Below are 27,631 nucleotides of genomic sequence, written 5' to 3' on the forward strand. Positions count from 1 at the left end.
TTGACATTTCAGGACGGTGTTCTTTTCTACAGAACCTCTGCCAGGAAGAATCGCAGAGAGAGGGTCAGAGTGAGAAATAGAGTGAGAAGCAGCGAGAGTCTTCACAAACCCTAATTTCCAAGAGATCGGCCATGGCTTCCTCCAAGGATCGTGACAACTTCGTCTACATCGCCAAGCTCGCGGAACAGGCCGAACGATACGAAGGTTTGAAGTTCTTCCTTTGTTTCTCGGACTCTGACTCGCGCATGCGCGTCGATGCGCACGATTTTATAATAATTTTTTATGTGCTTGCTTATTTCTACTTATTTGAGTAAATTTGTGCTCTCTTGTTTCAGTTTATATCGTTTTTAGTCAGAAAATTCATTTTTGGTAGTCAATTTGGTTTACTAATCCCTGTTCACTGTGAGTTTGGTTGCGAGGGGAAGTGGAGGGTGAAGAATCTGTTACGATTAGCAGTTCATTTGATTGGAATTTTGCTTTCCATTTCTATTCTTTTCACTTTTATTTTAATTTCCTTTTTTCTGTTTTTTTAAAATGGAAAGTGCGTTTTTTCAATTTTTTTGGTACTGCATGTCGAAGTTATAGCATCGTACTTGAGTGTGTTAATTTTGTTCTTCATATGATGTGCGTTTTGATCTGTGATGTTCTGGTTTGGTATCTGTTTGAGGCAGAGATGGTGGATTCGATGAAGAAGGTTGCGAATCTAGACGTTGAACTGACTGTTGAGGAGCGAAATTTGCTTTCTGTTGGATACAAGAATGTGATTGGTGCTCGGAGGGCGTCATGGAGGATCCTGTCTTCCATAGAGCAGAAGGAAGAGACAAAAGGGAATGAATTGAATGCGAAGCGAATTAAGGAGTACAGACAGAAGGTTGAATTGGAGCTTTCGAACATCTGTAATGATGTTATGAGGGTGATTGATGAACATCTTATTCCTTCGGCTGCAGCTGGTGAATCCACTGTGTTTTACTATAAGATGTGAGCATTTCCGACTCATTCTCTGCTACAGGGTTTGTTTTGGTGTGATGTGGCACTTTTTGCTTGTGGATTGGGGGATGTTAACATATTCTTCTTGCAGGAAAGGAGATTACTATCGTTATCTTGCTGAATTTAAGACCGGCAATGAGAAGAAGGAAGCTGCTGATCAGTCTATGAAAGCATATGAGGTGCAATTTATGTTGCTTTAATGTTTTTGCAGTTTATATGATGGTTTTTATCCTATGAATGGTTGTTTGCTGGGATTGTTGAAAATATGCTATTAGCAATGGATCTAAGGAAGCTGCTGATCAGTCTATGAAACATATAAGGTGCAACTCATATTGTATTGTTTCACAGTTTATATGATGATTTTCTGTTCAATGGATGGTTGTTTACTGGGATTGTTGAAAATATCCTGTTAACAATTGATCTAAGGAAGATTCTTTTACTCTTCATTTTTTGTTTTGGGGATTGTTGAAAATATTCTGTTAGCAATTAATCTAAGTAAGATTCTTTCACTCTTCATTTTTTGTTTTGGTTGACAAAATAGTCTCATGGTTTGTTTTGGTTTTGTATTGAGTTTATTTATTTCTCAAACCTGTTGTAAAACTTCTATATCATGTTGCTTGGTTTCTTTAGGCGTCTTCTGTTGTTGTTTTGGGGAAAAGTGGGATCTCTTCTGATTTGAACAATGCTGAGTGAAAATAACTGTTATTTGCAACAATCTTGTTCTTAAGGTTTTAGCCATTTTGGGTCATTTTTGTCAATGCTCGTTTAAGTTTTCGATTAAACCCTTGGTAATTGATTCCTGCTATATTGCTTTACCCTCTTCCTCACCTATCATTTTCCTTTTTTGTTAAGTTGCTACCATTGCCATTTTATATTGTCTAGATTGTTTGTACACTATTATTTTTTTGTGTAACGTCTATTGATAGTAACTTTATTGTTTCTTTTTAAGTGAATAAGTTTGTAGTGTTGTAATTGCACTGTTTCTTGCACTGAATCAGTATTTTTATTTAGTTCTCATTCTTACAATTTTTGATATATGATTTATGATTATTTTCTTTTGACATTTATTTGATATTGTACCCGAAAGGATTTTCCTCCTCAGAATACTTCCCTTACATCCCTTTGTAACACAACTGTTTTGTTTATTGCAGTCTGCTACTACTGCAGCCGAGTCTGATTTACCACCCACACACCCCATCCGATTGGGTCTAGCTTTAAATTTCTCAGTCTTCTATTATGAAATCTTGAATTCCCCAGAAAGGTTTGTGTCTTTTTGCCTTTGATTTCTAAGTTGAATTATGATTGTTGATTGGTGTTATGTGTTTAATGAGGGTAATTGTATGTCACTGTTTCCAGAGCTTGTCATCTTGCAAAGCAAGCTTTTGATGAAGCTATTTCTGAGCTGGACACCCTAAACGAGGAGTCATACAAAGATAGCACCTTAATCATGCAACTTCTCAGAGACAATCTAACTTTGTGGACTTCTGACATCCCTGAGGATGGAGGTAATTATTACTAGAAGACTTGTAGTAACCTTTGGTTCCAGCATATATGACAGGCTACCTATTGTACAACGAGGATAATGATTGCTTGATTACTCGGTTGGAAAGATTAATTCTTAGCTACGCATGGTTTACCCTAAACACTTAATCATTATTTTGATTTGTAAGGTTGTGGGGTCCAGGATCTTTAAATATGCTTTTGCACAATTGAAATAATGATTGGGATGCCTAGCCGTTGACATGATAAACTATTTCTAACTAAAGGATGCAAAACTACTTAAGTGCATTGCAAAATAATTTTTTGAAAAAGGCTATTGTTATATATGTTGGATTTAAATTATGACAATATCCTCTTTGCTGTCTGCTTCTTTTCTACAAATGTTCACTGCAATTGTCTCACGCTATTGCAGAAGATGCGCAAAAAGTGAATGGCACTGCCAAACTTGGTGGAGGTGAGGATGCAGAGGTGAGTAATTCTTTCTTGTTTGGTATGTGTAATTTTATTTTTGTTTGATTGCTTTAGTTCTCCTCATCAATTTTTTTTTGTGCAGTGAATTCGATGGTTGATGGGAACTTCCCGTAGGATTTGATGCATGCATTTGGGAATGAAACATGAGGGCCGATTACTTATCTGTGTATTAGTTAGAGATAGGGTTTCATTGTTTCCTCTTTGTTTCTTGTTGATTGGCCATACTTCCCGATAGGGGAAAAAGAAACTCCATTTGTGCTATTTATGCTATGTTTTTGTTTGTGTGGTGTCTGGAAATGGCCTATTTCATTCCTAAGCCTTTTCCTCCCTTCTCTGGGGGATTTGATTGATGAGAATTGATTATGGTGTATTATTTTCTTTTCCAATGAAATGCTACTACCCTTACTGCGATTTTGGAGATGAGTCTTCCATGGTTGTTTAATTTTTTTCACTTTCATTGCATTCCTATTGTATTGCCGCAAAATGTGGAACATATAAATAAACGTCCGAGAGAAGAAGTGACGTCTGAGCACTTTTCCATCAGCAAAATAAGCATTTGTTTGTGAAGTCAGGAAAATAGCCTTTACTCCAGTCTTCTGTACTACAATATGAACCATATACATATATATTCTGTTTTTGTGATCAGAATAGGTTATTATCGGGACATACTCTGCCTTTGGATTCATTATTTTAGCTTCTCTAAAAATAAGTCGGGTGAAATACATATTTCGAAAGGTTATTAGAAATAAAGAGATTCAGCTAAAAGAAACGAAAAAAGTGATTTGAAAATGAAATGCTATTTTAGGAAAAAAGGTTAATTATGTTTTCTTTCCTATTCTTGTAAAAAAAATTAAATAGGTTATTTGATTTGTGTTTTAATTTGATTTTTGTTTTAAAAAAATTGATGCTTTTTATGTAACACTTTTTAATTACGTGGTGCTGTGAAGTTGAAATAAGTTTTTTTTACAGAGAAAAGGGAGAATATTTGAACCGAGAGGGTTTCAACTTCATCTTCTTTCCTCTTTACACAAGTCACCCATGAAGTAGTAGAGTTAGGTGTTGCTCATCATTGAAGGCACCAGTCGTTGTCGACGACTGAAGATTGCTATCGGAGCCTTGTCGGCGCCATCCATCACTCTGGTGTTATTAAAAAATGCTATGGTATCTCCTTCCCCCTCCATCTTTGGCCACTCGAGTCATCTCTGGTAACGACAATGGCCACCGGAGCCCTCGCTGACGACAGTGGCGACCAAGATCGACAACAGCATCAACCCAGATCTAGCAGTTGCGCTCCTTCTACCTCAACTTCCTGCTTCACTACTTTCTGCTATCATATACAACGGATTTCATCATATGTTTGGTTTCCCCAACCATCTTGCTAAATCTGTTGCATCTCTTCAGGTCTCATTCCCTATCAAAAAGAGTCAATCATAGAGACGTTTACTGCACTGAATTTGAAAAACAAAGTATACGTAATCGTTACACATTTCCACTTCATCATGTCCAAAAGCTGTTTTATCAAATTTTACAAAAAGGGTCTAATTAGATCAATTTTTCTAAAATACAAATCAAATTAACACAAAAAAAATAAAGAAAACTATTTGAGATTTTTCTACAAAAAATAAAGACAAAAAACTTATTTAAAACAATTTTTTTTCCTACTTTGTGCTAACTTTATCCTTTGGGCTTCACCTATTCCTCAAATTCTCTACAATCTTATTTATTAAGTTATTTACTAGAAATTAGAAGGAATTAAATAAAGTAAAAAGAAAAAGGTCAAACATGAAATTTCCAGTTAAGATTTTATGAAAATTTTGCGTTTTATCACTAACTTCACTGAAATTAAATTAGGATAATTAAGTCAGAATTTGTTAGACATAAAATAAGGAAAATAAAACATTTTTTGCATAAAAATTCAATGTTAAAGGTGCATATCTAATCAAATTTCCAAACCCAAATATCATTATTTCGTTCTCTCATTAGCGATAACAAAAGAGTTTAACTACACTAGTATATTTTGAAATTTTTTGAGATTATACACTATTTCATTTTTTTAAAAGTCTGAACTATTTTCTTTACAAGATACACTATATAATATTTTTCATAAGTAAGAAGGTATCCTAATAAAAAAGAAGTGAATATGCATTTTTCAATGCAATGTACTTTCAATAAATTTACAATCTACCTTCCATTTTGTTTAGCCAATTAGAAAATTGTTGGAAAAATGGAAGAGTATCACAATTTCTATCTTTGGTGGAATGAAAAAGTAAATGGGAATAGCATATTTTACATTCCTTAAAAAGAAGAATGAGAGTGAATGTAATCTTATATTAAAATATCAAAATGTCCCTTTATGTGTGTATAATTTCATTTTTTCTTCTTCTGAAAAACATACAGAATCAACTTTCACTTTCCATTCGTTTTTTTATCTTTCTTCCATAACTTAAAGCGTACCCATAAAGTGTAGGAATAAATTTTCAATGGAAAATAATTATATTTTTTATGCACATTGTTAAAGTTTTATATAACTAACTAATCGAAAATTTGTACTTGATTATACAACTCTTTTATAAGTAGGACATTTTAACTAAATTTATTGAAATAATTAGTAGTTAGATTATTGGGTGTTTAATTAATACACCTGTATAGAGTGTTTGATATATAGTATCGTTTTTAGTTTATCGAAAATGTAAAAATAGTAATATTTATTTTTTTACGTTTACTTTCTTTTGAAAAAATATTCTCAAGAAACAACATTTATATTTCTCATAAACTCGTTATCACATAGATGAAATCTATCATTCTCCAATTTAAAACAAAATTTATTGTAGTAAATGACAATAATTTTATTAGATTCTTTATTGCGATCAATAATTAATGATTGGTTTAATCATTTTGAAAGTTTCTATTTATGTATGATCGTATCAAATAGGTCAATTTATTTTGTTTGATCCCAACTAGGTCACTTTTTCGGTAGAATTGAGTCAATTTTGATCTTGCCATTAAATTCAGTAGACAACATTAAAATTTGTGTCTAAACTTGTTAACTGCATGATTTTTAATGACGTGACAAAATTACGTGGAATTTAATTATTTGAAATTTTGAACTCCATGGATTGACCAGCTAGCACCATGAGTAACCTCAGACCACTACCAACCTCGCCATCGTGCAACCCAAATGTTAGTTCCCGACACAGAACCGACCACCACAACGCCTCAACCACCTAACGCCAACACAGCGCCGCCGCATCAACATCTTGTTACCAATGAAGAGCATTGGTAAATTTGAAGATAAATAATTTTGATGATGCTGAAAGATGATACATTGTTATAGTTGTTTTAAAAGCAATTTGTAGATTATAAATGTATTAGGAAAAGCCTTAAACATGTAATACTTAGAAAAATTCGTATTTTTAGAACTGCTACGCATTTAATCGATTATTAGAAGCTATAATCGATTATCCTGAGCCCTTCTGAAAAACCTCGTTGCTTTGGAATAATCGATTATTACTCCAAATAATCGATTATCACAGTTCTGATGAGAACTGCCAAAAGTCTCTGGAATAATCGATTATTCCTCAGGATAATCGATTATCACTTTTTGAAAACCCTGTAACGGACTCGAATAATCGATTATCACTAACAATAATCGATTATCTGCGGCAGTTGTAATTCATCTTTGCAAACTTTAGAACAGTGGGCTATATAGATGAGTTCTAGAACTCTTAGAAAAACTACTGAGCTTTTGAGAATACAGTGTGATATGAGGAAGTTCCAAAAGCTAGTTCATTGCACTGCCTAGTCTCGTGAAAAGGAGAAGCTCTCGCTTTGTGGGTCAAAGGTCGGAGCGATTCTCTTCGAGTTGGCAACGCTATTGTTCTTCCGGTTCGTTGGTCGAAGGAAGAATTGTTCTGCACTGTTCCAGAGTTGAAGGAAAGTGTAGATTGTTGGCTTCCATTTCGTTGGTCGAAGGAAGGTTTTATATTTCGGTTTGTTTATTCACTCTTAATTGTATTTTGCTGAAACTGATTTTAGTGAAATCGTTAATCACTCTTTATAGTGATTAACAACTGGACGTAGATTCTTTTGAATCGAACCAGGATAAAAATCCAATGTGTCAACTTTTCTATTCCTTACACTCGTTACTGTTTTATGCACATCAACTGTTTGATAAATTTTCTCTAAGAAAATTGTTTTTCTAAAACGGACTATCAAAACTTGATTTGTGACCATAACACGCTTTCCAAATATTTTATTCCGCTGCGCAACTCTATAACGGTACCGATTTTTTCCTACAATTGGTATCAGAGCTTGCTTTGATATTCTTTCAAACTTTTGCGAAAATGGCCGGTCATCAAAATCAAGTATATGCTGAGGGTGCATCCATCAACAGACCACCTCTTTTTACTGGTGATAACTATGCATTCTGGAAAGTCAGAATGGAAATTTTTATGGGGTCTGTTGACAGAGGCATCTGGGAAGCTGTGCTAAATGGTCCCTATATTCCTAAAAGAACTGTTGATGGTGTAGAAGTAGAAAAACCATACTTTAATTGGACTCCTGAGGAAAATAGAAGAGCCCAATTTGATATTAAGGCTCGTAATATTATTTCATCTGCTGTAGTACTTGATGAATTTTTATAGAATTTCAGTGTGTAAGACAGCACAGGAGATGTGGGAGGTCCTCAGAGTCACACATGAGGGTACAGACGACGTGAAACGTGCAAGGAAGAACACACTCATTCAGGAGTATGAGATGTTCATAATGCAGCCTGGAGAAACAATATCTGATGTCCAGAAGCGTTTCACTCACATTGTGAACCACCTGACAGGTTTGGGTAAGACTTTTGACACTGACGAGTTGAATGTGAAAATTTTGAAATCATTAGACAGGTCTTGGCAACCAAAGGTGACTGCCATTTCGGAGTCTCAAAACCTCACTCAAATGTCAACGGCGATTCTCTTTGGAAAGCTTCGTGAGCATGAGCTTGAGCTAAGAAGATTAACTACAGAAGAGGATCAAGGCAAAAGAAAGACGCTTGCCCTCAAGTCTGAAATCTCAAAAGGAAAAAGTTCTAAGAGAATTGAGGAGGATGATTCCGATAACGATGAGGAAAACATGAGTCTTATGATTAAGAAGTTTGCTAAATTTATGAAAGCAAAGGGAAAAGACAAATACCATGGAGAAAGGAAAGAAAATCGAGGATCTCCATCAAGCATTAAATGTTATGGATGTGGAGAAAGGGGTCATGTGAAGACTGACTGTCCTAAGAATAGGAAAAGTGAAGAAAAGAAAGAAAGAAAGTTTCCAAAGAAGAAGAAAGCTTACATAGCTTGGGAAGACAATGCTTCTAGTTCTTCAAGTTCAAGCGATTCAAATGAAGAAGCAAACTTGTGCTTAATGGCAGACTTAGAAGATGCAGGAAGCCAAGTAAGTGATTCTAGCTTAGAGTCAAGTGATGAGTTTGACTTACAAAAGGCATTTCTTGATTTGTTAAATGAATATGAAAAACTTGATGTTGCTCATAAAAAGCTAAAGAAAGAGCATAATGAATTGAATTTGAGGTATGAAAAAGCACTAGATGATGAAGTTGTTTTGAGAAACAAAGTTAGTAATTTGGAAACTAAATTATCTGAATTTGATACTGTTATACAACCTGCTGAATGTCTATCGTGTAAAAGTCATATGTTTGATATTGACATTCTTGAGAATTTACTTGCAAAGGCAAATAAGTCTAAGTCACATGCCAAAACAAACTTTGAGAGAAGCAATGCTAGAAGTGGAAACACGCATCTACACAAAAAATATAAAGTGATAAGAACTCGTAGAGTTTGGGTAGAAAAACTCTTGTGAAAAATAAAGTGTATGAGGCTTGTTGTTTTTACTGCATGAAACTTGGTCACACCTCAAACAAATGCAACATCAAACATTTTGGTGTTCCAAATGGTAAATATGCATGGGTTAAAATTGTAAAATGATGTATATTTGCATAAACTAACCCAAAGGACCCATAATAAGATTGGGGACCTAAAGTCTTGCTAAAATTTGTTTTGTAGGAACTTACTAAGTCAAAGAAGTCACTGTGGTATCTTGACAGTGGTTGTTCAAGACACATGACCGGTGACAAGAAAAGGTTTATTTCTTTTGAGAAGAAGAAGCAAGGATTTGTGACCTATGGAGATAATAACAAAGGTAGAATCATTGGCACTGGAGACATTGGAGGAGGAAACACATTGACTATAAAGGACGTATTATGCGTTGAAGGTCTCAAACACAATCTCCTAAGCATAAGTCAATTATGTGACAAGGGTCTCAAGGTAACCTTTGAAAGTGATAGATGTACCGTATATTTTAAAAATTCTACTGAAATTGCTTTGCAAGGTGTTAGGCATAATAACATTTACTTGATTGATATTGAAAATGCATCTAGTCATAGTATAACATGTTTAATTGCCAAAGAGGAAAATCCTTGGTTATGGCATAAAAGAGCTGCGCATATTCATATGCAACATTTAAATAAATTGAGTTCAAAAGATCTTGTGATTGGTTTGCCTAAATTAAAATTTGAGAAAGACAAAATATGTTCTGCATGTCAAAAGGGAAAGCAAACCAAATCCTCTTTTTCGTCTAAAAACATGATTTCAACATCAAAACCTTTAGAACTTTTGCATATGGACTTGTTTGGTCCATCTAGAATTAAAAGTTTTGGTGGAAACTACTATGCTCTTGTGATTGTTGATGACTACACTAGATTTACTTGGACATTTTTCTTAACCTTGAAAAGTGAAGCTTTTAAAGCATTCAAATCATTTGCAAAACGTGTTCAAAATGAAAAGATTTGAAAATCAAAACCTTGAGAAGTGATCACGGTGGTGAGTTTGAAAACGAATCTTTTGAAAAGTTTTGTGAAAAACATGGAATTGCTCATAATTTTTCTGCTCCAAGAACTCCCCAACAAAATGGTGTTGTTGAAAGGAAAAATAGGTCATTAGAAGAACTAGCTAGGACTCTTTTAAATGAATCTAATGTGCCAAAATACTTTTGGGCTGATGCAGTTAGTACTGCTTGTTACGTGTTGAACAGAATGATAATTAGGCCTATTCTTAAGCTAACTCCCTATGAACTGTTTAACGGTAGAAAACCAAATGTATCTCATTTGAAAATCTTTGGATGCAAATGTTTTGTTTTGAATAATGGTAAAGATAATCTAGGCAAATTTGATGCTAAATCTGATGAGGCAATCTTCTTAGGATACTCTTTAACTAGCAAAGCATATAGGGTGTTTAATAGAAGAACCTTGAAAATTGAAGAATCAATGCATGTTGTCTTTGATGAAATTGTGGACCTTGAGGTGAACCCTCTTGAGTCAAATAAACCAATTGCAGGTGATGAGGATTATTTGAGGGAAGCTCTTGAAGAGATGTATCTAAATGAAAACTATCCTCCAGAAACTCAAAATGAACATCAAGTAGTTGATCCTAAAAGCTATCAACAACCAAGAGGACTTTCTTTGGACAACATCATCGGAGATATGTTAAAAGGGGTAACTACTAGACACAATCTTAATAATTTCTGCTTAACAGTAGCTTTTGTGTCTCAGGTAGAACCTAAGAACATAAAGGAAGCTCTTCAAGATGATAAATGGTGTGTTGTTATGCAAGAAGAACTCAATCAATTTGAAAGGAATGATGTTTGGGAACTCATTCCTAGACAAGATGATTATCAAATCATTGGAACAAAGTGGGTGTTTAGAAACAAGCTTGATGAAGATTGCAACATCACCAAGAACAAAGCCAGGTTAGTTGCAAAAGGCTACTGCCAAGAGGAAGGTATCGACTATGATGAAACTTACGCCCCAGTAGCCAGGTTAGAAGCAATTAGATTGTTACTTGCGTATGCATCCTTGATGAAGTTTAAATTGTATCAAATGGATGTGAAAAGTGCATTTTTAAATGGTTTCATTAAAGAAGAGGTATACGTTAGTCAACCTCCTGGTTTTGAGGATTTTAAATATCCTAATCATGTTTATAAGTTGAAAAAGGCCTTGTATGGTCTAAAACAGGCACCTAGATCTTGGTATGAAAGACTTAGTACTTTCTTGATTGAAAATGACTTCTCTAGAGGAAAGGTTGATTCAACCTTGTTTATTAAAAAAGTATAAAAACATATCTTGATTGTTCAAGTATACGTAGATGATATCATTTTTGGGTCTACAAATGATTAATTGTGTGAGGGATTTGCACAAATCATGCAAGGTGAATTTGAAATGTCTATGATGGGTGAGCTTAACTTCTTCTTAGGACTGCAAATAAAGCAAATAGATGGGGGAACTTTTGTCTCCCAAACTAAATATTGTAGAGAAGTGCTTAAGAAGTTTGGTATGGATACTTGTAAAGAGGCCAACACACCTATGGCAACGTCCTGCTATTTAGATAAGGATGAATCTGGTGAAGGAGTAAATGAAACCATGTTTAGAGGAATGATAGGATCCTTACTTTATCTAACTGCTAGTAGACCAGACATTATGCAAAGTGTGTGTGTGTGTGCTAGGTACCAAGCTAATCCTAAAGAATCTCATCTAATTGCTGTCAAACGAATTTTGAAATACCTTAAAGGCACCCCATCTTTTGGACTTTGGTATCCTTCTGATGCTTTACCTAGTTTGATAGGTTATTCTGATGTAGATTATGGTGGCTGTAAAATTGATAGGAAAAGTACTAGTGGAACATGTCATTTTCTGGGCTGTTCTTTAGTGTCTTGGCATTCAAAGAAACAAGCTTGTGTAGCCTTGTCTACCACTGAAGCTGAATACATTGCTGCTGGAAATTGTTGTGCCCAAATTTTATGGATGAAACAACAACTGGAGGATTTTGATATCTTCCTTTGATCACATTCCTCTGAAATGTGATAATACTAGTGCTATCAACCTCACTAAGAACCCCATAATGCACTCAAGAACTAAGCACATTGAAATTAGACATCATTTCTTGAGAGACCACATTCAAAAGGGAGATTGCCAAATTGAATACATTGACACTTTACATCAATTGGCTGATATCTTCACTAAAGCACTACCTAAAGATAGATTCTATGAGCTTAGAAGAGAGTTAGGAGTGTTAGATATGTCCTAAATTCAAACTTTATAAAATTTTCTCAATTCTGGTACGATCAACGCTTTTAATCGATTATCATAGGATAATAATCAATTATTTTTAGCTTTGGCCAAAACCCCTATTCACAAATAATCGATTATTCATATTCAAAACCAAAACTGGACTTGTATGCGAAGATAATCGATTATCTTCATACATAATCGATTATTACACAATTTCTGGAAAGTGACTTATGAGCAGATAATCGATTATCACTTAGAATAATCGATTATTACGCGATCTGTTTCAAAAATATAGCCGTTACAGTGAATCCTAACGGCTGGAAATGGTCATAAACGGCTAGTTTCTCCATTTTTTCTTATAAATAGCCCCCTATAATCGATTATTACTCACTTCTTTGCACCCAGAAACCTGCTGCACCCAAATCTGAACCAAATCTCTCCTCTTTCTTCTTTCCTTCCAAAGTTTCTTTTGTGCCCACTTCTCTCATGGCTGATTCAAGAAGAACCCGAAGGAGGACTGCTGGTGCTTCTTCCTCTCGCTCCCGAAATGTTCGTCCTGCTTCCATCGAAGGTTGGATTTCAGATGAGGAGCAACATGGTGACTATGTTCATTTCTGGCAAGAACGCCGAATCATGGCGGTAAAGTTCATCCGTCTCGACTTTTATCGTTATTATGGCTTTCAATTTCTAGATCTGTTTCGTGCTCAAGGACTTACTCATCTAGTGGAGCAAAAGGGGTGCATATACCCTGATCTTATCCGTGTCTTCTACTTCAATATGTGTTATCGTGACGGCATCATCACAACAAAAGTAAAAGGTGTCCCTATAATTCTGGATGATAACATATGGACAAATGTTGCACAACTCACACTATGGGATGATGCTGTCAAAGTCCATCTTGGAGTTCCGGACTTCAATCGTCTCCTCGCCTTTCAATCTTTTTTGCGTCATCCTGAACACCAAATCAATCGTCGAAAATTGCTTGTGGGTGGATTCAAGGTTGAAGAAAGGATGATTCATTACTTAATTGTATGTATCCTATGTCCTCGTGCCACTAACCATGCTCAATGCTCGGAGCAAGATCTTCTACTACTATATGGGCTTTTAAATCACATCCACATTGATTGGCCAGCCCTCATCTCTGACACCATGGTAAAGGCCAAGAAATATTCTTCTTATCATTTTCCATATGCACTTCTCATCTCTCGAATTTTAGAATACAAAGGTGTAAGTGTGGACGGCGAACTCACTACCTCCATTCAAGCAATTGGCACTGAAATTGGTGAGACAACATTTCGCCAAATGGGTTTTGTTGCTCGTGGCCGTGTGATCATTCACAAGGATGATGATTACCACGAAAATGTCAATGACGATATGGACGCCCATATGGTTGATCCCGTCCCAGCTGCTACCTCTGCTGATGCTGGTCCTTCTCACATGCCTTCAAATTCATCCCTGACTATGGAGGAGCATTTTGCAAATCTGTCTAAACAACTGGAGGATATGCGTCTCTTTCAACAATCTCACTTTGACCAAATATATGAGTGGCAACAAAATCATGAAGAATTTGTGATCGACCAGTTCAATGACCTTGATACTCGCATTGGAAACATTGAAAATCATTTTAATCTCCAACCTCTAGAGAGACCACCAAGTCCTGAAGTTTAGATTTAGGATTTTCTGATTAGTGTGCTTTCATGTTTGTTTGTTTTGAATTCCTAGAATGTTTTCTCATATTCATGTCTTGCTTTATGTGCCCTTGTACTCTTTAATGTTTTCCTGAATAAAATGATCTACTGTTTTAGTACTTACACTGTTTAATTGAGGGGAGCTCATATTAAGGGGGAGCCTTATCACTCTTTTTGCTTATGATCAAAAAGGGGGAGAAATATGTGCAGTTACTACTAACTCCTAATGTTGTCTCTCAGTTTGTATCTTTTGCAAATAACCCAACGTTGCTTTTAAAAAGCGATTTTTGATCATCATCAAAAAGGGGGAGATTGTTACCAATGAAGAGCATTGGTAAATTTGAAGATAAATAATTTTGATGATGCTGAAAGATGATACATTGTTATAGTTGTTTTAAAAGCAATTTGTAGATTATAAATGTATTAGGAAAAGCCTTAAACATGTAATACTTAGAAAAATTCGTATTTTTAGAACTGCTACGCATTTAACCGATTATTAGAAGCTATAATCGATTATCCTAAGCCCTTCTGAAAAACCTCGTTGCTCTGGAATAATCGATTATTACTCCAAATAATCGATTATCACAGTTCTGATGAGAACTGCCAAAAGCCTCTGGAATAATCGATTATTCCTCAGGATAATCGATTATCACTTTTTGAAAACCCTGTAACGGACTCGAATAATCGATTATCACTAACAATAATCGATTATCTGCGGCAGTTGTAATTCATCTTTGCAAACTTTAGAACAGTGGGCTATATAGATGAGTTCTAGAACTCTTAGAAAAACTACTGAGCTTTTGAGAGTACAGTGTGATCTGAGGAAGTTCCAAAAGCTAGTTCATTGCACTGCCTAGTCTCGTGAAAAGGAGAAGCTCTCGCTTTGTGGGTCAAAGGTCGGAGCGATTCTCTTCGAGTTGGCAACGCTATTGTTCTTCCGGTTCGTTGGTCGAAGGAAGAATTGTTCTGCACTGTTCCAGAGTTGAAGGAAAGTGTAGATTGTTGGCTTCCATTTCGTTGGTCGAAGGAAGGTTTTATATTTCGGTTTGTTTATTCACTCTTAATTGTATTTTGCTGAAACTGATTTTAGTGAAATCGTTAATCACTCTTTATAGTGATTAACAACTGGACGTAGATTCTTTTGAATCGAACCAGGATAAAAATCCAGTGTGTCAACTTTTCTATTCCTTACACTCGTTACTGTTTTATGCACATCAACTATTTGATAAATTTTCTCTAAGAAAATTGTTTTTCTAAAACGGACTATCAAAACTTGATTTGTGACCGTAACACGCTTTCCAAATATTTTATTCCGCTGCGCAACTCTATAACGGTACCAATTTTTTCCTACACATCTTGCCGCCACTGCCTAACTGTCATCGTCGTTCAGTAAACCCAAATCGCGTCGCTCATGCTCATGGCCAGCCACTAGAAACCAGCCCCAAATTGCATCACGATCTCCTCCATAACCAACCCAGAAACGCGAAGCTTCCTCCATTGACGCACAATCACGAAGCTTCGTCCATCACCACCTGCAAATCAAACATAGAGAAACCCAACAGAAAATCGCGCCGCCAGTAGCGATGGCAAAACCACCATCTCCCTCGTGCTTTCATCAACTGCAAAGAGGGAACCATAATCGCGAAAAGCGAAAATAGAGACCCTAGCCTACGTGTTCGTCCATTCCAGAACCACCAACCTATCTTTTTCTTACACCTCACCACCAACAACAATCCAAAACCTGCAAATCATTCCCAAAATCACAGAAACTGCAGCGCCTTCATCTTCCATCAGTCAATGCTTCTTTCTGCTTGCGTAAAATCCCAAATTGAACCTATAAGAAGCACTAGCATTCAACACGCCACCACGAGAGGAATTTCCAGCGCCTTCGTTCTCCTTCGAGTGCGGTGCAGCGCAAGCTCCTTTGCCTCATCTGCAGAACCCTAAGTTGGGAGAAAGGGGGCTACCACGTGGCAGTCCCTCATCGACTACATCCATATGGTCATAGCTGGTCAATCCTGGTCATTTTAATCTTTTGCTTTTTCATTTGTAAATTACATGTAATGAGACTACGTCATTAAACAATTGCGCAGTCAGCAAGCCAAGACACACAAATTTTAACGTCGTCCACTGAATTTAACGGCAAGGTCAAATTTGACTAAACTTTACATAAAAAAGGGTACTAATTAAGATAAAAAAAATACGATGACCTATTTGAGATGATTATGCACAAATAACGACCTCCAAAATGATTAAACCTTAATGATTTCTGCAAAAATATTTTGTGACTTCTATTCTCAGAAAATTAAAATTAAAATAAGCACTTTCAAAAACATTTATAAAAAACATTTTAATACTTTGTATTCTAATATATAAAAATGGTTCTTTTGAGCAAAATTAGTCTAGACCAATGCATGTGCACTGAGGTTTTTTAATAGAGAAATATTATATATTATAAAGATATAGAAAATGATATTTTAGAAATAATAATAATTTAAAAATAGTGAGACTCAATTATTTTAATAGTAAAATGTTTTAACATTAATAATTTTAACATAAATAGTTTTATTATTTTTAAAACACACTATATTTCTATAAATCACTTTTATAGAGTTTTTTAACTTTTCTCTAGGAGTTCTCATCATATTTCTATAAATCACTTTTATAGATTTTTAACTGAATGTTATTACTTTGGAATCACAGTTGATTTTGCCTGAGTTTCTCTATTTGAACTAGTTACTTGCATTTTACAAATTATCAAGGTCATCTTGTTCTTCCACCTCTTCTACATTTTGAGCCTAAAAGTCACAGCATAACCTTTGAACCTTAAAGAAAACTTTCTCATTCTTAAAATCGTAAGCTTATTGAAAAAATCCTTAACCTCCTTACCTTGAGTTGAGATGAACATATATGTTAGGATGAGGAGAATGATTTAAGTTTGGGGGAGTTCTTATTATCAAAAGAGAGCATTGAGAAAACAATAAGTTGAGTTAAAAAGAAAGAAAAAGAAGAAAGGATAAGAAGAAAAACCAAAAATGAATTTAATGAAAAAGAGTTGGGAAATAAGTTGAGAGTGGTTTATTCAATTTTGGAGCAAAAGAGATACTATGATATATCATGAATTAAATTGTTTGGTCTCTTATCTCAAGGTACTTTGTTGTCCAGAAAAACCAAGTTTTCTTCTTAGCCTAGCCACAATACAAGCTTCAAAAAGTCCTTGTGATGTTAACTTGCTTGTGAATGTGTTTAATATTGTTGAAACGAAAGGCAAAGTTGATTTGCGTAACACTGTGATAGTTGAGAGTAACACACACATCCTTATACACCATTGTGATTGAGTGAAACACTTTCTTTGGTAAGGATTGGTTCCATGCACTCAATGAAAACAACTTGCCATGTTTGTTGATCTATCATTTGCATCTATCTTGTGACTTTTAATTTGTGAGCACCATGGTTGAAGTTTAGCTTGCTAAGGCCATATTATCTCTTGAATGTAATTTCCAAGTTGAGCAAGCATGATTGATTTTGTTTATTTGATTTAAATTGTTTCTTGGATTACTAGACCACTGTGATTAAATTGTTTGCTAAGTGAAGTACTTTTGCTTGAGGACAAGCAAAGTTGTAAGTTTGGGGGAGTTTGATAATGCTAATTCTTACCATTATCTAAGCATCATTTTAGTAGCAAAATCAACTCCTTTCTAACTTGTAACTTGCTTAATCCTCTTCTTTTGTCTTGTTTTCTAAATAAATGTGTTTTAGGCTACATTGATGTAACTTCATCACTAATCCCATTCTTTTGTAGCTAAAACTATGCTTGGAAGAATCTCCAACAATGTAGAGAACTGAATTAACCACAAAAGCAAGCAAATATGCAGAAAAAACCAGAAAAAGAAGCAGTGCGGCAGAGTTAGGCTCGAGCCCCCTTTTTCCATGGGCCCTTGAGCTCCAGTGCACCAGCTGCTGAGTTTGACTGACACGTGCCCGGGCCCCCACCCATTTTTGTTGACATGGCAGATTTGATCTATTTAACTCAGAAACGCGAAGAGCTTCGGGTCTTTGGTTCCTTGGAGGCGCGATTTCACTACTGAAGCTCATGGAGGCCGTGAGGAGATGTGTCCTCCTCTTCCTTTGGGTTTCCTTCTTCTTCCATCCATGATTGTAAGCTCTAGGGTTCTCCACTTCCGTGGAGAACCAAATTCATCTTGTTAGTGTTAGATGTAGCCTTTGAATTCTTGTGTAATAGATGATTGATTTGAATATATATATATATATATATATATATATATATATATATATATATATATATATATATATATATATATATATATATATATATATATATATTCCTTTTCTATCAATTGTTAGTATTCTTGTTTCCGATCTTAAAGATTGCATGTAATAGGAATGTTCATGACTTGATTTTGGGGTTTCATGGATTATGGGGACGTAAGATGGAACCTTGAACTGAAACAAGAGTCCTTGTGGTTATTGATTCTAGGGATGAAAGATGATTCACATGTTGTCTTGATATTCTAGCTCTTTAATGCGGGTTTGCTTGTTAGATTTTCCAAGGGATTGGAGTTTAATAGGGAAAACATAGGCTCTTCCACCTAAGGGATTAGGGCCAGTGTGTTTTTGTGGATTGACTTTAGTAAATTGATGGAGAGGAGATGAAATAGGGTAAGCACAAGAGTGAAATCGATGAAAACTAACCTTAATAATGTCATTTCATACAATTTCTAGTCTTGTCCATATCTAAGTGCCTTTAATGACCAAAGTCCAACCATTGTATATTTGTGAATTTATCTTGTTGCACATACCTGTAAATGAATGTTGTTCTATTGAGTCTAGATGAGTTTTTAATCGCACAATTCTTTAGTATTACGAGTCTCTTGGGAAAACAATACCTGGTATTACTATGGTTTATTACTTGAAACGATACGGTGCACTTGCCGAAATCAACCAACATTTGATGAAATATGATATCTGACGTAGAGTTAGGATTTAATTTGGCTTACAAGAATTATATTTTGAAATTTGATATGATGTTTTGATAGGTTGTGTCCTAGCTAATGGATGTAATGATGCAGCGGATGGATGGATTGGATCGTGAGCATAGTTGATGCTCGCACATGAAAATCAAATGACAGCAGAAGACTTGGGTTTAGTGGATGATTTTGGTGGATGAAGGAGTTATCGGTGGCAGCAGAGCTAGCTCAGACAACCTTCCATCCCTGGAAGGAAGCTAGAGGAGGGGAAGGGGAAGCTCAAGGACGGTGACTTTTGGGCAGAGTAAGCGCTGGCTTCAAACGCAGCAAAATTTACTCATCATTTCAAAAGTCTCGATTACAATGTGAGGTGGGTGAATTTATAGATGATTCACCCCCTTTATGCACGAAGGAATACACAACTGATCATCATTCCTATTCTAAGGATCAAAGGCCACGTGGCTAGGTGTTAAATGCAGCCATCTCACATGAAACACGTGCTGAAAAGTGGAAATGGGTTGAGCGCTCCTAGGGCTTGTGCTGGGCGCACCTTCATGGGCTGCAATGATGCTTTCCAGCTTCTAGTATTTGGGCCTTGATTATTTGATGGATTGGGTCCGTCTATCATGTTTGGTTGGTATTGCAATAGATGAATTGATTCACTGAGTAATATGATAGTTGGTACATTTTGAAATTTGTGACTATTGTTGGATTGAGTAGGGCTAGAATAGCATAAATATGTAAAACTATGTTATGCAAGATGGAGGGTCAAAGTTAGAGAGTTACTGACTTTGTTGTCAATGGATGAGAATATACTTGTTAAACGAAATCAAACTTAGAGAGCTATTGACTTGGTGGTCCCTAAACGAGAATATACTCTTTGGACAAAACTAAAGTCAGAGAACTCATTGACTTGATAGTGGCTGGGTGACACAAGTCTTAGTGGGTGATTTTTATAATAATTTAAGTATGTAGTTCTAGAGATATTCTCGTTAGGCGAGCTATCTGGTCATAGAACGAGTGTGCTTTCTAGCACTACTCGTTAAGTGAGTAGATAATCTTGCTGAGCGAAATTATTAAAGTCTGACTCGATTTTCATATGTCAGTTATAGTATGTTTAATATGTGATTTTGTGAATGTTAAAAGGATTAATTATTATAATGTAATATAAGAATGATTGATATATTTATGGATAAATATGCATACAAATAATGATGTATGAAATTGAGGTGATGATTATGGTTATGGATGGTGATGGTGTTAAGAGAATTTCAAGATTTTTTTTTTGTGGTGATGATCTTAGTGTATGCATTGTATTTCGGAGATCCATAAGAGATATCCTAAATTCTAATAACTATTCATACTCAAATAAAAGATAATGAATTATCTTAAAAGAGTTATATAAGACCATAATCACGGAATAATTAAGTATTTTACACGAAAGAAATTAATATTGTAAGTCATTAGTCAAAATCTATTTTAAAGAATTTTAAACTAATTATAATAGAATTCAATAAACTTATAATATATTAAAAAAACCGTTGTTAAAATTTTTATCATGCTATTTTTTTTAGTCAAAATTTAGGTGACATTATAATTTTATAATTTTGTATGTTAATTTTAATATATAACTATTCATTTTTTTATGATTTTATTTAATTTTAAAATATTATTTAATAAATTTAATTTCAAATTAAGAAAAATTAAGCCATAAGTTAGAGAGAGAGAGAAAAATCAAAAAAAGGAATTTGGAGTTAAAAGAAATAAAACTCAAGTAGAGTAACACTTTTGACTTTATTTGAAAGAGAAAATAAAGCAAATATATATATATATATATATATATATATATATATTTGTTGATTATAAGGAAATTTGTGATTATATAAATTGTAAGTAATTTTTTATTTTTATCATATATAAACCTTCTCATCTCAGCATCCAAAATAAATTAAAAGAAAAATGCTTCTGTTAAATAAACTTAAATTAAGAGTCTCTATTTTCGTCCCGAATCTCAAATAGGTCTCATTCTTTATCGGCGTCTCAACTGGTCCTTATTTTTGTAAAATTGAATCAAATAGAGGCCTGACGTTAAATTAATCAAAAGCCGTTAAGGAGGGTGTTACGTGGCATGCTAACAATATACATGTGTAAGGGAATTTGACATGCTGACATGGCATGTTGACACCCTGGTGGTCGGCCACTTGATCTGGTGGTCGGCCACTCAGTCTGGTGATCGACCACTTAGTCTGGTGGTCGGCCTGATGGTTTGTTCCTTAACAAGACATTGATGACGGCTTGTGTTAAATGACCATTCGGTTTGTTCCTTAACAAGACATTGATTATCGTTCGGCATGTGTTAAAGACCGTTCGGTTTATGTTCGGTCAGTCTCAATACTACCAGACCGAATGACCGACCACTAAACCGAGTGACCAACCATTAGGCCGAGTGGCTGACCACCAGGATGTCAGCATGTTAAGTTCCCTTACACATGTATACTGTCAGCATGTCACGTAACACCTCCTTAACCACATCTTTTCAGTTTGAAAGTAAGTCTTTGATTCAATTTTACAAAAATATGAACCCAAATGAGACGTGAAAAAACAAGCGGACCTACATGAGATTCTGGACGAAAATAGAGACCTAAAGTAATATTAAACCATTAAGAAAAGAGTGTTTATATAATTTTCCTTTATTTTTATTTTAAATTGAATAGTAGCAGGATGTTAGGTTGATTTGCGGTTTTAGTTTTTATTTTGTTAGGATAAAAAATCTAGTTTGATTCCAGTATAGCTTTTCTCTCGTTCTGTTTTTGTTGCGATTTCAGTTTCTATTTCAAAAGATAACGGGGTCCGTACACGGCTATTTAGCAGCCGTCTTTGTTAATGAATGCAACGCAATATACATAGGAGAAAATATGTATGTGCCTGAAGGTTTTTTTAACAGCTTCACTCTGGTTGTCGTTTAGGAGAGAAGACGGAATATCCAAAGTTTAATGCGGGCGACGCCATCAACTAGACTTCGGAATACGGAAAAGAGTGCGAATACGATACTATCATTTATCAAACGGTGCTTTCATTTCATATGCTATTTGAATGGTTTCGAAGCCATTCATAGTGCGATTGTTAAGGATTCTTTCGGTCTATTTCATTGTTTGATGGTTGTTAGAACAGAACCATAAGATTTATGAACTATTGCTCGTGGAATAGAATGGAATGCCTTTCAAGTTGCATTTCCATAAACACACAGATCTTGTATTCTTTGTTGTATATATAGGACACTCTCATCCATTTACCAACCTCACATTGTTTCTATCAATTTTGTATCCTCAAATTTTGGAGCTGAAATGAGTTGCTGCAGTGAGTTTCAAGGCTGTGATAAAGGAGCCAAGGTTTTGGGTGTCATTTTTGACTTGGATGGCACCCTTCTGGATACTGGTATTCTCCTGTTTTTCTCCTCGAGCTTTAATTTAATTATACTTTTTGTCTTGCAGGAGTGTTGTTGCGCGATTTTTGTTCCCAAGTTCTAAGTGTGCAAATTAGGTTTATATCTTTGTTGAGTTATTTTGATTTGTCAGCTACTCTTGTGTTAAATATTTAATTGATGTTGTTCAAGTATCGACTAAAGGGAAAACTAAGTTAGCTAAGGCAATATTATTCACTGTCCTTTTTGGCAAAATTTACTAAAATATTAACAAAAAGTGAAATATGGAGCAAAATTACTCAATTCCAATATTTAAGGAAATCTGGGCGATTTAAGTAACATAATTATGATGCTTCAAGAATCCAGAGTACAATTAAGTGTCACCTCATCTATAGTTGGTGAAATTTTGTTTCTTGTGGGTTCTTTCTGAACCATGCATGTGTGTGGGCGATTGGTGTGCAGAAAGGGCTAGTAGGGGTGTCTTGAATGAGTTTTTGGCTAGGTATGGAAAAGAACTGGACAGGGAGAAGGAAGACAAGAAGAGGTTGGGGATGACACAAAAGGACACAGCAGCTATAATGGTTACGGACTATGAACTTCCGTTGACACCCGATCAATTTATCAATGAAATCACTCCTATGTATAGGGAAAGGTATCAATTATGGCGTGCTTGATTCTTTAATCACTTTTTTGTTTGGTTAAAAACCATTTTTTATAACAGTTTTCTACTCTACCATCAGATTTTCGTCTAAAATGTATGGCACTTTTAAAAATTGTTTAAAAAAGAGTTGTTTTTAAAACTAGAAGAGGCGTTTTCTCATCTTTTATTGTTTTTATCTTCTTCAACATCTCCCTTGATTGTACAGTCTACTATTTGCCTTGCACTACGCTCTATTAGTTGTCTGGGTAACCTTATTTAGCTTCATTTTAAAATTTAAAACAATTATTGAAAATAGAAACCGAATACACACTAAGTGGATAACATTCTCATAGTACTTCCCGTGTTTTTCTTATACATATTAAATGGAACCTAAAGCTAGGAGGTCAGACTGATATGAAGATATCTAGTATGACGAGGAAGGCTGAGTATGGTTTAAAAGTCAATTATTTTTTAAACACTAAACACTGCATAGTTAGATTGTTATTATTAGTAATTAGTAAGAGATGTGATTCATTATATATTCTAAATTTGTTTTCAAAGAAATGCACTTTTTTTCTATTAATAACTTAAATCAAACCTGTTGGACACTGTCATATTACAATTGCTTACACATTTACGGGTTCTTATTTTGAAATCATAAATTGGTTTAGGTGGGCAAAGGCCAAAGCACTACCTGGTGCGAATCGCCTAATCAAACATTTCCAGAAAAATGGAGTTCCAGTGGCTCTTGCCTCAAATTCCTTGCGAGAATACATAGATGCAAAAATTTCTTATCACAAAGGTTGTTTTCTGTGAACTAGCATCTTCTTGTTTATTACTGACTTTCAATTTTAAGACTTTTAATTTCAAGAAGTGTTGTCTTGTCAGCTTGCTATTATTTCTGAACTGATTACGGACAAGGGAATATGCAGACACAAGTGCTAGTTTCCTAAGTAACATCTGACAAAGAAAACAATAGATAATGCTTCTTTTCTTTTCTTCTTGTTTTAGCTTAAGGTTTTGGAATCACTAAATTTGCTAGCTTAATGCCTTTAAAGTCAATCGTTAATAACTCATTTTAAAATAATTATATAGAACTAAGAAAACCTGATATCCATATGATAAAATTTTGGTACAGAGAAGTTGATTATGTTAGAAATATGATTTGACTAATAATAAATATGAGAATGTGATCCAATTTGATGGAGAAGTATCTTCCCAAATATTTTCCACTATTAGATATCAATTTTGTTTCTAATTTTGTATTTATCTTTTATTAATAAATTATATCTCTTCTCGGTCTCTTTTCTTAGCATGATATGGTACCAGAGCATTACAGTATCTTCTTTGAAAATGATCCCTGAAATTATCTGCTTTTCTCCATTTCTTCTTTTATACTTTCTTTTTGGTTAAAAGACACTTTTGCTTTTCCTTATTACTGACATATACTTTCCTGTTAAAAGAATTCTTTGATGCTTATCACATTTTTTTTTAGGTTGGAAAGAAAGCTTTTCTGTAATTCTAGGAAGTGACCAAGTTAAAGCTGGGAAGCCTTCTCCATATTTGTAAGATTCTATTTGAGCACTTTGACATCTCATATATGCCCGAAACAAAAAATCTTGAATACAAGTGGATTTATTGACAATGACCAACAGTAAGACTTTTCCAGTACCAAATAAATATCCACCATCCCAAGTTTTAGCCGTACTAATCACAATTAGAAGTAAATAGTCAACTACAATTATCGAACTACATAAATTTTCCTCCAGAACTCCGATCACACAACGTTTTCTCACTTTTTCCATCCTATGTTAAGTAGGGAAGTTCGTTTTCTCGGTCAAGTATGCTCTTCTAATTTTACCACAACAGTAAACAAATTCTAATTTTTGCAGATTTGAAGAAGCTGCCAAGAAAATGGGTGTAGATGCAATTAATTGCCTGGTGATTGAGGATTCCTTGTAAGTCTCCCAGAATTTCTGCATACTGTGTATGATTGCATTTGCTATTGTGACTTTTGTTAAGCTTTTGTTTGCGTGACAACTAACAGTAAATTCTAATCTTGACCAAGGATGGTCTAGAATTTCTGGGATCAAATTGCTCTGTACCATCTAAAGTTACCAACATAATCCAAAACAAAGTGATCACTGATGAAGAGGCCACTGTACCACCAGTGTTGAAGCCTATAGTTGAAGTAGACCACCAACCAATCCTTTGGCATATCCAAACCTACACAGATATGTGTGGATGGCTGTCGAGTGCAAAAGGTGTGATATGTCAAGAGTGTATGAGACACTATGCGATTGGATGAACCTATTTTGGTTGAAATGGACATTATAAAAGAAGTTGAATTTTTATTTTTTTCAATCCCTCTTATCAGGACTCGCTCTATTAGTTTGTTGAAATCATATCCATGTTCTTAGATGAGCATTGCCTATTCATTTTAATCTGAATTATTTTAAAAAATTCTCATAATGTATAACCGACCGTGTACATGGTTCTACTGCTAAATTAATTTTTCTTCAATTTCGTAAACTATTCTCAAAATAAGCTCCCAGACAGTTTTGGTTGATTTCAAAACAGTATATGTTGATGAGAGTTAATCTTCAACTACTGGGTATTCATCTCGGTATGTGAGCATACTATTTTCACTGCTTTGATTCACGTGCAGGATGTCGCACATCTCCTGCCAAGTTTTGTAATTTCTGTGCAGCCTTGCATATTTCTGTTATTGATATTCATATTTGCTACATGTAATTTATGTTCTCCAATGCACTTTTAACAGGGTTGGCGTCAAGGCAGCCAATGCTGCACAAATGAAGATTGTGGCTGTCCCATCTCAAAGGGAAGCTGATTGTAACGGGCTAGCAAATGTTGTTCTTCATTCACTTTTAGAGTTTCAACCTGAGCTATGGGGTCTTCCACCCTTTGATGACTGTAATGCTAATGCACTAATTAGTTTCTAATATTTGTTTCTCTAAATGCCATGTCCTCTGTCAGAATAATCTTTCAAACTAATGTTGGCAGGGTTAGATGACACATTACCTATTGAGCCAATTCATCTGAGTGGTTTGTATGTTACTGGATGTCTAGAGGAATCCTCAGGTTTGCCAAATTTCATCTTTTTCGTTTCATAAAACTGGTAATATGAACAAACTCTTTGCCTCTCTCGAGCTTAGGCGTCCATGTTCCTAGTTAGATGCAGTTATGACATTGGATTAATTAGTAATCTTCCAAGAACATACTCTTCAAACTGTGTATGAATGTAATAATATTTGTATATTCAAACCAGATGACATACCCATTCTCATCCAATTTAGGGTCCGTTTACTTTGAGAGTATATTTTCTGTTTTCAACTTTTTTACTTCGATTGTCATCTTGTTTTCAATATATTTTATATTTTCAACCTTGAAAACAAGTCTTTATTTGTTTCTCTTTTCTCTGTTTCCTTTATAAATCTTTGAAAATAAATTGTAAACAAGATGACAATTTTGTAATTAAAAATTAACATTTTTTTAAAGTAAACTAGCGCTTAGCTTCTTAGTTGTTAAATTCTTGATTTAACATGGTTTTATAAATCTGATTTAATTCCTCAATCCAGACAATGCAACACTTGCTCTTCCTGATCAAGCTGTCGGGCTTTACTTGGGATGGGCCAAGATCGATACAGATAGGAAATTCAAGATACTGGCTAGCATTAATTTGGACTTCTCCTGTGTTGCCTATAAAAGAACAGTGAGTGATCAATTATAAAACTCTAGAACTTAGTTTTTCATTACACATCAGGATCTTCTGATGCACCATTTAGTACTCTTGTGTTGTTGAGTCTAGACAAAATTTCTTGAGTTCTAGTGTTAGAGCACATAACAAATTTATAATTTTGGTACACATCATAATTTGTATATTTGAATGGAAGCTCATAGTTTTTAGAACTACACTTTTTTTCTGCAATCCTTTCTTAGACTATGTATTACATCCTTCTGGACCACATTGATGAAGGTCACTAATGGAGAATACATGGGGCTCATTTTGCAGCGTGTTTATCTTGTTGATTCAAACAGTGACCTGAAACAGAAGCAGAAGATGCAAATCAGTCTTGTTGGCTACATAAGAACGTGGAATAACAAGGTAATAAATGATGACACCTTTTTGATGGCTAAGGTGGCTATTTTGCAACCAAAAGCTCATAAGTGGACTTTAAGTGCATAAAACAGAATTATTCGTGTTATAAGGAGAAGTTTGATGATCATTAGAATATTACAGTTTTGCTCCAAAAGCCTTCTCTTTCTGTTATCTTATATCTGTGCCCCCATTTTATGCCAAATATTTGCTTGCGTGAACAGGAACTCTCTTCAACTGCTTTTGATAAACTCGAAGAGTACAAGTCTATTGCAAGAGCTTCACTGGATTTGCCATCATTCACTTGTTTATAGAAAAGCTTCACTTGGAGGGGACAGCCAAGAGACCATATATTTCGAGATGGAAGTAACAAGTATGCAACTTGTTGCAACTTTCTACCATGTGTTTTCACTTATGCTAATAAAAATAAAATTATTATTATTATTATTATGAAATTTAAATAATTTTTATAAATTTATTGTAAATAGTTTTTATTTATTTTATTAGTAGTTTTATAATTAAAATTAAATTTAAAAGGAACTGTTAAATTAAAAAAAGCGGTTAAATTTAAAGAAATAATAAAACTGATAAAATAATTATTTTAATTTAAAAAAAGTAATTAAAGAATAAATTTGGAAAATCAATGTACACGTCAAAAAGACAAATCTCATATATATATATATATATATATATATATATATATA

General features: G+C 34.6%; 2 protein-coding genes across 3 annotated transcripts; both read left to right on the top strand.

Moving 5' to 3' along the window:
* Nucleotides 1–3,369, top strand: GRF9 (general regulatory factor 9). 2 transcript variants are annotated; one of them, XM_047311870.2, is made up of 7 exons: nt 6–204; nt 672–978; nt 1,079–1,166; nt 2,139–2,248; nt 2,344–2,492; nt 2,900–2,955; nt 3,041–3,369. In XM_047311870.2, the coding sequence occupies exons 1-7, from the start codon at nt 132–134 to the stop codon at nt 3,041–3,043; spliced, it is 786 nt and encodes a 261-aa protein (XP_047167826.1). In that variant the 5' UTR covers nt 6–131; the 3' UTR covers nt 3,044–3,369. The 2 variants fall into 2 exon arrangements, with proteins under 2 accessions (XP_087949244.1, XP_047167826.1); XM_088093118.1 differs by lacking the exon at nt 3,041–3,369 and having other exon boundaries at nt 1–204; nt 2,900–3,027.
* Nucleotides 3,370–21,587: 18,218 nt separating this feature from the next.
* Nucleotides 21,588–27,401, top strand: LOC124824924 (bifunctional riboflavin kinase/FMN phosphatase-like). Its single transcript, XM_047297443.2, has 10 exons — nt 21,588–22,184; nt 22,633–22,822; nt 23,482–23,612; nt 24,306–24,375; nt 24,703–24,768; nt 25,593–25,744; nt 25,835–25,912; nt 26,410–26,543; nt 26,844–26,936; nt 27,152–27,401. Exons 1-10 carry the CDS (start codon nt 22,094–22,096, stop codon nt 27,239–27,241), a joined length of 1,095 nt encoding a protein of 364 aa, XP_047153399.1. The 5' UTR covers nt 21,588–22,093; the 3' UTR covers nt 27,242–27,401.
* Nucleotides 27,402–27,631: the final 230 nt, after the last annotated feature.

This window comes from Vigna umbellata, chromosome 6 (genome assembly GCF_029865625.1).
Source record: "Vigna umbellata cultivar VRB3 chromosome 6, Vumbellata_1.0, whole genome shotgun sequence".
Lineage (NCBI taxonomy): Eukaryota > Viridiplantae > Streptophyta > Magnoliopsida > Fabales > Fabaceae > Vigna > Vigna umbellata.